The sequence below is a fragment of the Dreissena polymorpha genome, chromosome 9, assembly GCF_020536995.1.
Source record: "Dreissena polymorpha isolate Duluth1 chromosome 9, UMN_Dpol_1.0, whole genome shotgun sequence".
In the NCBI taxonomy this organism is placed as follows: Eukaryota; Metazoa; Mollusca; class Bivalvia; order Myida; family Dreissenidae; genus Dreissena; species Dreissena polymorpha.
In genome coordinates, this window is record NC_068363.1 from 63,975,965 (window position 1) to 63,992,694 (window position 16,730).

The 16,730-nt window shown below is 38.6% G+C and overlaps 1 protein-coding gene across 1 annotated transcript; it reads right to left on the reverse strand.

Annotated features, from left to right (window-relative positions):
* Positions 1-432: 432 nt before the first annotated feature.
* Positions 433-12,829, reverse strand: LOC127844060 (uncharacterized). The gene is made up of 7 exons (XM_052374030.1): positions 12,810-12,829; positions 6,878-7,012; positions 6,438-6,564; positions 5,284-5,497; positions 4,544-4,657; positions 2,400-2,513; positions 433-984 (listed from the first exon to the last, which is right to left on the reverse strand). The coding sequence occupies exons 2-7, from the start codon at positions 6,981-6,983 to the stop codon at positions 706-708; spliced, it is 954 nt and encodes a 317-aa protein (XP_052229990.1). The 5' UTR covers positions 6,984-7,012; positions 12,810-12,829; the 3' UTR covers positions 433-705.
* Between the last annotated feature and the right edge of the window lie 3,901 nt (positions 12,830-16,730).

The following is a 16,730-nucleotide window of genomic DNA, read 5'->3' on the forward strand; positions in this document are numbered from 1 at the left end:
TTTAGGTAAAAATTACCTGGCCTTATGCCCAGTTTTCTCAGAATGCGACACCATTGAGAAACTACTGGAGCATCATGTGCGCACAGAAACCTGACAACAACGGGGCATGTATTGAGCTGTGTTCTGAGAAAACTGGGCTTAATGCTTGTGTGTAAAGTGTCGTCCCAGATAAGCCTGTGCTGTATGCACAGGCTAATCAGGGACGACACTTTCCGCTGCTATGGTATTTTTAGTTTGAAGGAAGTCCTTCCTTACCGGAAATCAAGTTAAGGCGGAAAAATGTCATCCCTGATTAGCCAGTGCGGACTGCACATGCTTATCTGGGACGAAACTTTACGCACATGCATTAATCCCAGTTTTCTCAGAACAAGGCTCAATTGTATTCTAAATTCTAGTTCCTCTTGAATGCTTTAAGCTTTAATAATGAAACACTTAGAGATCAGAGGGTTATATATTTGACAGTTGATATTCGTAACTATTCCAAATTACACAGTGCCTGTCATTGCATTGCCCAAAACTATTCGTTGTTGTGGCCCTGTTAGACATACAAACTCTTTTGATCACTTTAATAAGTAGTTGCTGCAAATTTGTATGATATAATGTTCAAACCGGTTTGTCCACAATGTCCACTGAACCAGTTTTAAAAGATATCACACTTTATTCATAGCATAGGAGATATTCGAGTACAGATGTATAACCAAGCTTTCACATGGCCAGCACCTGTCCCTTGTGCAACAGCCGTCCAGTATTGTGCAAGAATACTGCCGGCCACACTGTCTGGTTCACAAAGTCCCCCTTCCGGAAGTAGAATTCAAAAAAGTCTGCGTTAATGCGCTCGGTCTGGGACTGCCAGTAAAGGCGCACCGGGGGGTCCAGAGTGGTCATCAGCCACACCAGCTCGATCACTTTGAGCAGGTACTTTTTGAACTCCCGTCGCATGTACTGCGGCTCGATTATTGCGCGTAATTTCGTTTCCATGAACAGCTGAAAGTGATATCAGAAATAAAATATGAAAAATACAAAGCCTTTAGACATAATAATTCGTAAAATAAAACTTAAATGACCATCACACACTACGTTTGGTCCTTCTTTTTCTAACTTAGATTTAGGAAAGTGTACACTTGAATGTCACCCTTGCCAAATACGGAAAGGTCCAATGCAGTTTTGTAAACCGTACTTCAATAACTATCACTGAATGTAAATAATACCACCCGCCAATCCCTTCCCCTGATGCACACTGCTTTGGCACGTGAGGAGGTTATATGATGGCTCCCGCGTAGTTTGCACACATTTGTGGTAAGTTATTTCATAATCCTTCAATGCATGCAACAAAAATATATATTTATAGAACGAGAGAAACAAACTTTTATCTAAAATCACCAATACAATATACTTGTTAAAGCAGTTTGATGGAAAAATGGCCGCCATTCGGACATCTGACTTTTCTTAATAGATCAAACAAGACAAATCCGTTCAAAAAGCAACATTTATATTCGAGCTGGTTGTCCATCGTCGAGCATTCTAAAATCTTTTTTTTTTTGTAAAGACGTCACGCACTTCAATAACTTTCGAATATGGAAATTGAAATATGTAGTGCCATTTTTTTAAACAATGCCACACAATCTTCATCATGCACATTATGTGCATACAATTTCAACAAAATCCGCTAAATAAAATAGAAGCAGATCGATTGACTTAAGGGCGACAAGTTGGCCATATACGATCCAAGATGATTGCAGGATGGCAAGTTTTGTATTTCATCGAAAACAATATATAAAATACGATCATGCAGTATGGTCATCAAGTGTACATATTAAGTTTCAGGGAAATCTGCCGATCTGTAGGATTTGTAATTTATATTAATATAATCCTATGTAGTAGTATACTAGTATTATGTAGTAGTATACTAGTATTACCTATGAATGTGGCCTTTATTAGTGAATATATCTTAGTATTAGGGACAGTTGTTGTAGGTGATGCTATATTAAGGATAGTAATTAATTACTTCCATCCTCATATACTTTACGGTCGTTACAAATTATACAAACAGTATCCAATGACAAGTTTACACCAAACATTTATATCTATAGCTTGTTCACGTTGCTTCTTTCATTTTGATAGAAAGAGCAGTATAAAACATCTGGAAACTGAGGCTTAATGCATATGCGGAAATTGTTGTCCCACATTAGCCTGTGCAGTTCGCATAAGGTAATCATGGAAAACACTTTCCGCCTAGACTAGATTTTCGTTTAGATAAAACGTTCTCTAAACGAAAATTTTGAGAAGAGCGGAAAGTGTCGTCCCTGACTAGCTTGTGCGGACTGAACAGGCTTATCTAGGACGACCCATTTTCTAAAATCCCGACTCGAGTCCGTTTCTTACACAGCTGCGACACTCACCTCTATCACCGCCGGCACGGACGCCTCCGCCCGCTCCTTCCGGTACTCCAGCGCGTACTTCTCCGCGACCTTCATTCCGTCCGAGTATACTTCGGAGTTCTGCTGCTCAAATAACTGGAAATGAACAAAAAATGATTCAGTTGTCATCAAAATAGACGTGACATTTCATATTGATACGCATATTATATGGACAGGATTTCCAATAGGAAGTATTTTAAAAGAACAATCAAAAATACTTTGCATACTTGCAAGGACAACACAATTTTAAGAACGAACAAGTGAACGTCACGTTTTGAGCAGATTAACACTATTTTTATGGACACTAAAAGACTATTGGTGGACATTCAGTCTGTCCCGACATACGTCATTAATAATGTTTCTCTCCTTATTATTATATAAAGTCTCTATATTGATTCCGTACTCTAGTTTCGCTCGATAACTTAACCTGTTTCAATCTGCCGCTTGCTCCGTTCAGTGAGTCAACTACTACTTACCTGTTTCAACCTTCCGCTGGTTCCGTTCAGTGGGGTCCATTACTTACAAGTTTTAATCTGCAAATGGTTCCGTTCAGTGGCTCCAGTACTTACCATTTTCAGTCTTCCGCTGGTTCCGTTCAGATGGTCCAGTACTTACCTGTTTCAATCTGCCAATGGTTCCATTCAGTTGGTTCAGTACTTACCATTTTCAGTCTGCCGCTGGTTCTGTTCTGAGGTTCCGGTACTTACCTGTTTCAATCGGCAAAATGCTCGGTTTCAATGGGTCCAGTACTTACCTGTTTCAATCTGCCAATGGTTCCATTCAGTGGGTCCAGTGCTTACCTTAGAGTCGCCCGCTAGTCCGTTCAAGGGTACTTAACCTGTTTAGTCTGCCGCTAGTGCCGTTCAGAGGGTACAGTACTTACCTGTTTTAGTCTGCCGCTAGTGCCGTTCAGAGGGTACAGTACTTACCTGTTTTAGTCTGCCGCTTAGTGCCGTTCAGAGGGTACAGTACTTACCTGTTTTAGTCTGCCGCTTAGTTGCCGTTCAGAGGGTCCGGTACTTACCTGTTTTAGTCTGCCGCTAGTTCCGTTCAGAGGGTACGGTACTTACCTGTTTTAGTCTGCCGCTAGTGCCGTTCAGAGGGTACAGTACTTACCTGTTTTAGTCTGCCGCTAGTGCCGTTCAGAGGGTACAGTACTTACCTGTTTTAGTCTGCCGCTAGTTCCGTTCAGAGGGTCGGTACTTACCTGTTTTTGTCTGCCGCTAGTGCCGTTCAGAGGGTCGGTACTTACCTGTTTTAGTCTGCCGCTAGTTTCGTTCAGAGGGTACAGTACTTACCTGTTTTAGTCTGCCGCTAGTGCCGTTCAGAGGGTACAGTACTTACCTGTTTTAGTCTGCCGCTAGTGCCGTTCAGAGGGTACAGTACTTACCTGTTTTAGTCTGCCGCTAGTGCCGTTCAGAGGGTACAGTACTTACCTGTTTTAGTCTGCCGCTAGTTTCGTTCAGAGGGTACAGTACTTACCTGTTTTAGTCTGCCGCTAGTTTCGTTCAGAGGGTACAGTACTTACCTGTTTTAGTCTGCCGCTAGTGCCGTTCAGAGGGTACAGTACTTACCTGTTTTAGTCTGCCGCTAGTGCCGTTCAGAGGGTACAGTACTTACCTGTTTTAGTCTGCCGCTAGTGCCGTTCAGAGGGTACAGTACTTACCTGTTTTAGTCTGCCGCTAGTTTCGTTCAGAGGGTCCAGTACTTACCTGTTTCAATCTGCCAATGGTTCCATTCAGTGGGTCCAGTGCTTACCTGTTTAAGTCTGCCGCTAGTGCCGTTCAGAGGGTACAGTACTTACCTGTTTTAGTCTGCCGCTAGTGCCGTTCAGAGCGTACAGTACTTACCTGTTTTAGTCGGCCGCTAGTTGCGTTCAGAGGGTCCAGTACTTACCTGTTTTAGTCTGCCGCTGGTTCCGTTCAGTGGGTCCAGTACTTACCTGTTTTAGTCTGCCGCTTGTTGCGTTCAGAGGGTCCAGTACTTACCTGTTTTAGTCTGCCGCTAGTTCCGTTCAGAGGGTCCAGTACTTACCTGTTTTAATCTGCCGCTGGTTCCGTTCTGTGGGTCCAGTGCTTACCTGTTTCAATCTACCGCTGGTTCCGTTCAGTGGGTCCAGTACTTACCTGTTTCAATCTACCGCCGGTTCCGTTCAGTGGATCTAGTACCGAGTCCTCCATGGACAGCAGCATTTTGTCCATCTGGTCCTCGGCTAGCTGCACACAGAGGTCACACGCGTTCTGAAAATATACGGGAAACGGGCCTTAGTGTTTGTGCGGAAAGTGTCCTTCCAGATTAGCATGTGAAGTCCGCACAGACTAATTAGGAACGACACTGTCCGCCTTAACCGGATTTTCGTTGAGAAGAGACTTCCTTTCAACGAAAAAATCAATTAAAGCGGAATGCGTCGTCCATAATGCACACTGAACAGGCTAATACAGGACGACACTTTCCGCACACGCATTACGCCTCTTTTCTATAAGTGAGGCGCATCTACATTTCGACATCACATTTCTCTTAAACAGTTGCAAAGAAAGTGGCCAGACAATGTAGTTATATATTGACATTTCTCCTCGCGTAATCTTACACAGGGAATTGATTTACTAGTAATTGCATATACAGGTATACCCAAACTGAATTGCATTTACTCGTATACTATGCAATGTATATTAATTTTCGGCATACCTTCCCGTTAAACCTTACCAAATCACGAGTTTAATTGTGATTGCAACCCCGGAATTTTGGAAACGACCTATGTATCAAGGACCGTCTGGCTACGAAAGAACTATAAATAATGGTTTGACAACTGTTTAAACCAGAATAAACATGAATAAACCGTATCTGTCTACTGAACGGTGCTCAATACCCGTATAACCCTCATGAGTGTGTAGATGCACTCAAGGTCACTCCAGTTCATGGTGGTCGCCAGTTCCGAGAACGACGCCTTCCACTCGACCTCATACACGGCATTGAAGCGCGACGCCAGTGACAGCCGGCGCTCCGTGTCCTGTCGCTCCTTGTCCGTCTGCAGCGAGAACTTCGGGGACGCGTCGCCGCCGTTAAGACCCAGGGAGTTCACTCTGTAAAACATTAGAGCCACATTATGGAAAACGGGAATTGATGAATGCGCAAAAAGTGTCGTCCCAAATCAGGGACGACACTTTCCGCTTTTATAGAAACTTTTCGTTTAAGGGTAGTTTCTCTTCTCATCTTATATCCAGTTTAAGCGGAGAGTGTCGTCCCTGATTAGAATGTGCGGACTGCACACGCATTAAACCCTTTTTTCCAAGGCGAGGCTCATTTGGTAACGAATTCATGCATTCAAATTGTATGCAACGTCAAGCTTGCGGGTATATGTTTGTTTGGTGGTTTCTAAAATCTCTTTACTACGTTGCAATTTTTTAATCTGATTTTATTGACTGTGTATGATTTTGTCACAAATGTATATGTTAATAATTGGTTCATTGGCTGTGTTTCCATTTTTTAACTGAAGTATAAAGTCCATTATCAAAGAAAAGTCTTGATCCAGTAAAATGACTCAAAACAATTCAATAAACAAAAATAATGAGGTTATTTATGAATGTGAAATATTGTGAACGATAAGCTGACGCACAATGTGGACATGCACTTATTATACCCACGCATCACAATGAGTATGTCACCTTAATTTTGACATTACCTTTCACAAAACCAAAAAAAGTATTTTTCATAATCAGAAAGCTTAAATTAGCCAAAAGGATAATTAATACGAATTCTGAAGCTAAATCAGTTTCATCAATCGTTTGACTTTGATAAAATGACATGTGTCAAGTCATTTATTGTTAAATGTAATAAAAACATTGAACATTACCGGTTATATGTTTTTAAGTATTGCCAATTAGTTCCATTTTAAAAGACGCAATTGTACAATATCGCATAAACAGGCTCACATACACAAAAATAATGGTAAAACACAACAAAACCGCATCATACAGCGCGTCACACGGCGCATCAAAGGGCGCGTGTATTTCCGCTGCCTACTTGTCGGTGATGCTCCTGATCTTCTCGTCCTGGTAGCGTATCACCTCCCGCATGTTGTCCACCTCGGAGCGCCGCATCGTCACAAGCTCCCAGCGCGGCGGCTGCTTGTACAGCTCGTCAAGGATACCTGCACACAAATGTAACATATACATAAAAATATTGGAACCGATAAAATTCATCACACTATTATTCGTTCAAAGCTTCACTTTGATAAATAAAAGACTTAATAGTATTGTACACGTGTAGAGAAATATTGTGGGTTCATAATGATCTGAACCAGCGCCATCGTGGAAACCCTCAATAAATATTCCGTTGTCACAACATAACATGAATGAAATAGCGAATTTGAACGATCTTGAGCTCCAAAGAACGCCGCGGGCTTGCCAAAGCAAAATCTATTTTCAAACACTGGCGGCTATTTACATTGATTACCATCCCACCTTGGAACTCCCTGATTGCGGCTGCGGCGACCCTCTTGTCGACGACGGAGCCCGCGAACGCCTTGTTGAGCACCTCCATCACGCGACTCTTTTCCCCGAAATCCATCTGCAGGTTGATCGGCAGCCGATCCGCCTCTGTGAATATAGCATGTGATACGAATATGAGCCTCGTTCTGGGAAAACTGGGTTTAAATCATGTGCGTTAAGTGTAATCCAATATAAGCATGTTCAGTCCATACAGGCTAATCTGAGATTACACTTCCCGCCTTTACTGGATTTTTGCTAAGAGAGGACATCCTATGGCAAAAAATACCATAAAGCGGAAAGTGTCATAACTAATAAGCCTTTGTTGACTGCACAGGCTTATCTGGGACACCACTATATGCACATGTATTGAGCACATTCTCTCCAGATCGCGGCTCATTACGATTGCCATCAAGTAGTAGCGTTAGCCCGACCAACGTTATGAGCAGACCTGCTATGTGAATCTCGCAAATAAATGGGGGTTAACGTGGCATACTGACGGCTAAAAGGATATAGATTTCAGATTATCATACCTTTTAATAATGTTTTATAAGTCTTAATGACATGGTTGCTAAACACTGAGGTCTCTTGTTTTTTAAACGCGCATGAAAAATATGTGTTTATTATCATTAAAAGTTGTCACGTTGAACTTTTCGCGACCGCGGGAAAACAAGTATATGTGTTTAAATCTGTATTAATTAAATGACACGCATTCACATTACTACTAGCGGTAGAGTAGACTCTAGTACGGAATCCGAATAGTGCAATCTATAATCTCGCCCTTCTTTCATCAAGGGCGACACACAAGATCGCATATAAAAGGGCGACGGTCACGTTCATAAAGGGCGACTGTCGCGTTCTTAAAGTGCGATGGTAGTGTTCAAAGGGCGAGATATCGCATATAAAAGGGCGACTGTCGCATTCTAATATTTTGAAAACGTGACAGTCGACAGGCGATATTATTACAGCGATATTTGAACAGTACAAATATCGCGTGTCGCCGCGACTGTCGCGCAAAATATCGAATATCGCTTCGTGTGTCGTGTGTCGCGGTTTGAAATTAGACCGCGATACACGATATTCGGATAATATGGGCGATATTTGAATGATAAAATATCGTGCGTCGCCGCGACTGTCGCGCAAAATATCTTGCGTCGTTTCGTGTTTCGTGCGTCAACCGTTGAACGCGAGACACGACACACGAAGCGATACACGATATTTTGCGCGACAGTCGCGGCGACGCACGATATTTTGCGCGACAGTAGCGGTGACGCACGATATTTTGCGCGACAGTCGCGGCGACACACGATATATTTAACACGATAGATCGCCTTTTGGGCTACCTACACAAGGGCACATGCACGCAAACAGGCACACACGCACTAGCAACGTGATCGTACGTTTAAATGTCCATTCGCACGTGTGTCTATTTGTATTCTTGCTAATCCATCCAATCCTTGGATTCTGCGTAATTTCTTATAAAACTGAGTATGCAGATCCACATCAATTAAGTTCAAATCAATACTTCACGTGTGTTTATCATTTATCGATTGTTTTGTAATACTTGTAAATAATATTAATTATTTGAGAAAAATTCTTAAGAAACTCCTGTGTGGAATGTACGTTCTACAAAACCTGCTCAGGTTCCAAAATCGATGCATTAAGCAGTCTACATCCCGGTAACTATGAACATTTATTAGTTTTCTCCATTCAATAGTTATTTGCGATAGAAAGTCAAATGTTCTGCCATACCCAGGTTTTGACCTTTCATAAAAGCGATTGGAAATCTGGGGAGAATTCCGGCCAGTAGATCCGAATGAATAGGTTCTGACATTGCGTTTGCTAATGCGAGAGATTTCATGCAAAACATTAGCTACAAATCTTTGTTGAAGATGAATAGAAAACGATTTGTGCATTTATTTCTTGATATATTTTGACTTAATTATATTCCTAAATATACATTTGAAGGTATTTTTTATGCATATTTTAATTTTATAAGCTTGACGAACGCAAAAGCTTGTTTTTTTTCAATTAATGGACTATGAACATGTTTTACTGCCGTTTCATGATTATTTTAAAGCCCGACTGATGTTTTTTCGGTGCGTTACTTACGAACAAATAAAATATGCAACAAAGTTGAAAAAGACGAGTTCATATTGGGGTTAATAATAAAGTGAATATTGTAATTGGGCCAATTCATCATGTTTTCATTATTTATTCATTATCTGTGACGTACATACTCTTTTAAATGATAACAAACAACGACAAGTATAACTATAACTGTACTTTTTAGAAGCATTACGTATACCAATTGGAATGTAAACGGTGTTTACTTGGTAGTCGCTTGATGCATATAACTTAATAAAATGTAGATTTACAATAGACCCATAGTTAAATTGACAGTTGCTTGCACGAAAAATAGTCAATTTAACTTATAATTATTATCCTGATGAACATAAAAGCGCATCCTATTAAATATATGCAGACGAACTAGGTTCCATTCTGGTGCATGTTAATTTTGTTGGTGGCCATCATATCGACCAGTTGAGTTTTCCACCGAGTACTCTTGTTTCCCCTATAACTCAAGACCACAACAGTAAAAATTAATAGATGATAAATGCAGCTTTAATACAAACTTCGTCAGGCGACTCTAGTTTAGTTAACCCATTTATGCCTAGCGTCTAGAAAAAAGGCCCAGGGTCTGCGCTGTTTGTTTAAAGGAATTTATGTAAGAAATATTCTAAATATAGAAATAAATATACTAGACACCCCTACTTTTAGAAATGAATTGATCCAATTTAGAAGGATGGGAGAGTCCACTAGGCATAAATGGGTTAATTAGGTAGGAGTGCTGTTACACAATACTGATCCTCTCACAATTCAGCATGAGGCGAATAAAAACCCGTTTACTTCGAAATTCACAATATTCGTTTAATGTACAATTGGTCGACAGCGATACTCACTTGTTCTTTATAATTGCAATCCGACGGCTTTAATACAAAGTCAAAACACAAAGCTCCACTAATCCAAAATCTTCTGTATTCAACATTATACCGACACTTACGTGATAAGCAATAATTTAATAAATAACGCCGTTAGATCAAATGTAAAAAGGCATTTGCATTTTAAACAGCTTTTGAATACATCAATTTAAACTGTTTCAACTTTTAAATTCCAAAGCCTGACAGAAGTTCAATATTGTATAATGATCTACGCCGTGAAGTTTCGATTTTTAAATAACCGGGCATTAACACGATCTGTAAATACCAGCTACCTGCCATTCCCCGCTTAAATAATTGATATATAGATACTTCATAACCAAAATGATAGATGTTCAATAATAGATTATTTGACACAAAACTGTTGATATTTGTTTCAAACAGGCTTTTTTGAGTTTGATTTCATTAATCATGTCAGCCATTAAAATCAGCACGTATTTTGTAATCGGTTTATATTAATAGCACACCGAATAACAATACAAAATGAAAATGCTCAAACATATATACTTGCACGCACGTTAGTTAAACCTGTTTATACCGTACATAACAGCACATGTCAGTCATATCTTACAGAAATATGTAAGCATTAAATGTATAGGCGCGCGCCGCGCTATAGCAAGCCTTGCTACTGTTGGCAGTGTAGTTTAATACCGAAGCGTATCTGGCAACACCATGTATTATAATCTTACCGAAACGAAGCCAAGAATATCGTACCTATGGGATCGTACTATACCATATACGACGTAAGAATACCATATACTTGGCCGTAATTTCTATATACCGGACTGTTCTGTACGTTACACTGGACCGCATTGTACCATTAAACAATGATACTAGCTACATCATGTACCGAATTGTACTGTACCGAACCATTTTAAACTATATACCAGACTGCATAAGCGGATCCAATGGGGGGGGGGGGGGGGCGGACGCAACGTACGCTACCCCAACCCCCCCCCCCCCCCTTAAGATCGCCAAAGTAAACGCTATATCCATCCGGCATTATAATTTGATGGAAGTACATAAGGCCTGACATGCTCGAGAATTGGTTGTCAAAGCCTTCAAAATCACTAAAATCGTATAGCCTCTAGCAGGCTTTGCCCTGCATCCGCCAGGGGCCCTAGCGGCCCCACGACCCCAACAAATCTTTCAATATCCCGCCCCCGCCCTAACCAGAAATCCTGAACTCGCCCCTGGATTGTATTATCATATTAAAGTGACCATACTGCACTATATACAAAACCATTCTGTACCATACACTGGATAATACTGTACCATATACAATGCCACTCCACAATATTCTTTACTAGATATGCCATGTTACCTCCTATAGCCCGAATGATCATACATTTTAAATGACATCGAAACGCATTTTATCCGGTAGAAGTAACGTGTTTGAAATCCCACAGCAGCGTCTTCAAATGTATATAATGTTTAGATGGTTAAATGTGCTTATCTATTCGAATCAAATTAAGGCATCCTGAAAGCCTTTGGATGTGGTATTCATTTAATGAGTTATTCATGCTCACTCAATCGTGAAGTTCGCTAATTGTATTGCCTATGATTTTGAAAGCTGATGCGGGCGATATAATTTCAACCAATAATATTTGGAATTAAACGGTCAGTGAACCTGAAATGATAATTAGGTTTATTAAGGGGTGTTGATGCAGTTTTGATGATTTTTTCCACCAAAAAGATGTTGTCCAAAATTTATATTTAAAATATACATACAAATACTATATAAAAATGAAATAAAAACATAGGGTCACCGGCCTTGTTTTGATTTTATTCACCATTATATAACATGTACTTTTTCAAAAAAACTGAAAAATCTCTTATTGCGTAAAAATAATTAATAACCTATGAAATTGTCAACTTGTAGATATTATTTAAGCTAAGATACATCATATACCATTTAATTAAACCACACACTACCAAAAAAATGGAGTACACAAGTTAAATTTAAAGATTTTTAATTTTTTAATTTTTATGTCACCCAAAAAATATCATATTTTTACTATTTTAACCACATTAATGGAATTAAAAAAAATCTACCAAATAGAATTCTGCGAAACTGCTTAAATATGTTCATCTACGTATTGTCATCATAAAACACAAATAAAAAAGGGGGTCACCGCACTTTTAACAGAGATTTTTTGTTTTAATTATTCCTACCGTCTAGACGTCAAATTTCATTTAAAAAAAACAGCAATAAGACAAAACCCAAGTACCGGTACATAGATTGTCAGAAATATGCATAAACATTAGAAATTGTTTTCAATATTAACTGGGATCACAACAGCTTACCAAAAGACATTAATAAAAAACAATATCAATATCCAGTATCAAACTCGACCTTAATCAATAACAACTTACATGTTCACAGATTTCGGCATGTTTTGAAGTTTGTGTTTAAATGCTTTAAATTGATAAATGTAAACAACAGGACTAAAGAGCTCCAGTATAAAACAAGTATGAAATTCAAGAAAGAAAAAAAAGTAATAACAAAAGTTAACCCCACCTGGGATCGAACCGCTGATAATTGTTTTATGAACCAACTCGGTCATTTCTGATGATACTGATAACAAAAATATTGAGTTGTGATAATAGAATTATCGGTATTGCTATAAATATATCCTCGGTTAAATAAGCTGCCGCAACACCCCTTAACTGGATACAAATTTAATTTCAACTACATGTATATCATTCCTCATCCAGCATAATCTTGTTGTAATATAAGAAGGGCGATTGCCTTTAGCTGTGCGTTTTTCTTCAGCGACCTATGTCGATTAAATTGTTTCTCCAGTTTCACAATATAAACCATGGACTATTACATAAACGAGTTAATACAGTTAGTTATTAAGACAATGTTAACATTGTTTTTCTGTTTAAAAAGTTCTATAACAAACCTGTAGAACCTGTGACTGTGTAAACTGAATGGCGTCCGGACCTTGCCTCATTTGTTTGGTTTTCAGGTTGCTAATGCATGTTACTTGCGCTCCATTGGTCATTGTCGGCTCGGGTACTACTTACGTGTACCCCGGGTACTCTTAAGTATACTTACATGTACCCCGGGTACGGTAAATATACTTAATCGTACCCGGTCGATATGAGACTGTACCCGAGTTGTAGTCCCGCCTAAAATCCTATGTCGTAAAACGCGCTACCGATTATCTTAAACAAACTTCTATTTAAAAAAAAATGCGTCAACATGCTTTGTGAGTATGAGTTTCGATAATATAGAGGCCATTTTACAGAATATTGACATAAATGTGAATCTATTTAATTAAAAAAAAGCAGACAACGACCGATTAAGCTTTACATTTCCCGGGTACGTTTTAGTATATTTACCGTACCCGGGGTACATGTAAGTATACTTAAGAGTACCCGGGGTACATGTAAGTAGTACCCGAGCCGACAATGACCAATCGAGCGGTGTTTAGCTAAAGCTGTACGAGCATTGTCGGCTCGGGTACTACTTACGTGTACCCCGGGTACTCTTAAGTATACTAACATGTATCCCGGGTACGGTAAATATACTTAATCGTACCCGGTCGATATTAGACTGTACCCGAGTTGTATTCCCGCCTAAAATCCTATGTAAAACGCGCTACCGATTATCTTAAACAAACTTCTCTTTTTTTAAAACTGCGTCAACATGCTTTGTGAGTATGAGTTTCGATAATATAGAGGCCATTTTACAGAAAATTGACATAAATGTGAATATATTTAATTAAAAAAAATAGCCGACAACGACTGATTAAGCTTTAAATTTCCCGGGTACGTTTTAGTATATTAACCGTACCCGGGGTACATGTAAGTATACTTAAGAGTACCCGGGGTACATGTAAGTAGTACCCGAGCCGACAATGACCAATCGAGCATAACTTGCATATACAAATTGCACCCAAATATCATCAATGTTACTTATGTTACTTGAACAATAATTAACTCACACTTTTCATAAGAATTAGTCATTATTAACATAGGAATGCAAGATGTGTTCACATTTTATACTATAATAACACGAAGAAAATGTTTTAATGTTAATATGTTCGGTACATAATTGAACAGTACTCTTCACAGGCAAAATTCTAGCCATGAAATTATTGAAATGTAACCAAACGTATTTTGGCCATACTTAGTCAATGAACATATTAAATTATGTGCCCAAATTCTTTACATATTTCTATGTTTATTGACTGTGCTTAAGACAAACAATATCATCCGATTCTGAGACAGCTCTATCAAGATCTAAACCTGTTTGTTTTAATTATACTTACCTGCAAAGCGAAGTTTAATTTTAAATATTTTTGAAAAAATTGCGTTGGCTCATAGGAATCATGTAAAACATTCCTTGCCATTATTCATAGATAAAATATTCAGCTTCAAGAAAAACTTAATAAATGATGTTTAACGCATACCTTGTTTTATGGCAGAGCCGCGACTTTCGATTGGTCTATCCATTTGCATACTTTTTTTTATTCGAAAATGTGTTTTGTTTGAAAACAGTTTGTTTGTAACAACCGGTATTTAAACTTAGTTTTGTTTCAGAAACACCTTAAAATATAATGTTATGGAAATGCCGTCGCTTGATGGCTAAATTAGTTACAATTTATTTTGTCATTTTAGAAACATGATATTTTCGAACAAAGCGCATGGTAACATATATCAACGTCAATAAAGCTTATTTGTCTTTGATCACGGTGTTTAGCTAAAGCTGTACAAACTGAAGCTTTATGATCAGATATTTCATTCACATCGTGTAGGTATCTCTTAACCCAATTATGCCTGGTGGACTCCCCCATCCTTTTAAATTTGATCAATTTATTTCCAAAATTAGGGATGTCTAGTATTTTTTTTTCTATATTTAGAATATTTTTTTTTACAGAAATTCCTTTAAGCAAACATCGCAGACCTAGATGAGACGCCGCATTATGCGGCGTCTCATCTGGGTCTGCGCTGTTTGCCATGGCCTTTTACTAGACGCTTGGCATAAATGGGTTAAACAAAAGACATGTTCTTATTTTATTTCATAAAGCTTAACATTTAAATGTGAACATATCTCACCTAATCATTTCGCGTCAATGAGATAATGGAGTCTACACATATCAACAATGAACAATAATATGCTGGTAGTTTTTTTTATCACGTTCATTGATCAACATCTGTTCAGAGAGGTAACCTCTTTTTATGGTAAACATGGGTGCAAAGTCTTCAATTCCTCGTTACTTACTACATAGCATATCACCATTGCCGGACAACATCACATCAAGTTAACAATACCCAGGCCTGTATTTGGATTGAGGCACGTTTTGGATCCTCTTATACCAAAAAGCACCAAATAAGCAATTGAAAATCTGGCGCGACTGCTGGCTCCTGGCAAAGAGGCGTGAACGACGCAAGGTAAAAATACGCCTACGCCACTAACAGCGCAAACAAATAGGCAGGGGTAGGTCGGCTAAACTTCTTGATGTTTTTGACCATTTAAAACTTGAATAAGAATATGTTGTGTCGTGCAAACATTTTCACAATGCATAATCGACATTCTTTTTCACTTATTTTTGTTTTCATTTAAAGTTAATTCAGCAATATGATCAAATCTAGCAAAATATAATTAAGCGAATGTAATCGACTGTAGGAACAATTTTCACAGACTCCGACTTGAAAGGCAAAAAAACAACAACACAACAGCAAATAATAACAAAACAAAATGATTATGTTCGGCACAAAAAGTGGGTCGGTCGGGTAAGTGAAATAAGTTAAACTTGACATTATTTAACGCATTCAATACATTTTGAGAAAACTAATTATCAAAACACTGCGATATGGTGATTCGTGGATGCAATAATCAGTAACAGTAGCTTTGACGAAACGATTTCTAACCCTATAGAGGTCCTTTACTCCGGAAAAACCAACGTCTGCACCTGGAGGACCAATCTACGGCATTTCGTAATGGTCATCACGTGCGCAACAACGGATGGGGCACGAATTATAAACATTCTTACTTGACAAGAAGTTTAAACAAATAAAAATTAAATGTCAACAAGTGGTTAGCGTGTGGATATGATATTAATTTGTGAAAAATGTTTGAACGAACAATAATCAAATTGTAACGAAATATCAACTTCTCTGAAAAAAAAATCACTATCAGATATATATATAACTAGGTATTCAACTCAAAATGATCCGAAAAGAGAGTGCATCGCTTTGAATAGCCACGACTTCATCAACTGTGCAGCGATTTCCACGAACTCGGTCTTATTCAACGCAAAAAAGAAATTCCTTTCTGGAAATGTAAATTTATTGTAATATGTTTACAAATGCTGTGACAAAATTAAAAAAATAACACGATACACAACTCGTGTTAACTACTCGTCATCGACCACACGCTAACCAACTAGCTGTGGTCAGAACCTTGGACCTATATTTATCTTCCGACTCCATGTTCGCATTTAATAATTTGCACTAAATCGACTCTCCCTCCCCCTCCAAAAAAGTAATTACATTTGCAATCGAATTGTCTATTTTATTGGTGTCTCAATTAAATTACTTTAAATTTACTTAAGTTTACTAAATTTTGCATGGTATAATGGTAATAATTTGGCACGCACCGGAAATGGTTACTGAAAGCGTGCATCATGTCGACTTTTTTAGATGTGATCAGTGCATAAGATTTTCAGAAAGTTGATCCACAGTCGCAGATAAAATATTACGAATGCTCAACAGTGGCAATTGATATCACAAGTAAAGCGGGTATACACAAGAACTGTATAGTAGCAGGGTGTAATAGATAATCACTATGTGGTTATGTTTTATACAAGTAATTA

Coding starts and splice junctions, on each gene's coding strand:
- LOC127844060 (XM_052374030.1), bottom strand. CDS start 6,983: ATGGATTTCGGGGAAAAGAGTCGCGTGATGGAGGTGCTCAACAAGGCG. Junction 4,658..5,283: donor CACTCATGAGGGTTATACGG/GTATTGAGCACC, acceptor GTATATTTTCAG/AACGCGTGTGACCTCTGTGT. Junction 985..2,399: donor CCGTGCCGGCGGTGATAGAG/GTGAGTGTCGCA, acceptor TATCACTTTCAG/CTGTTCATGGAAACGAAATT.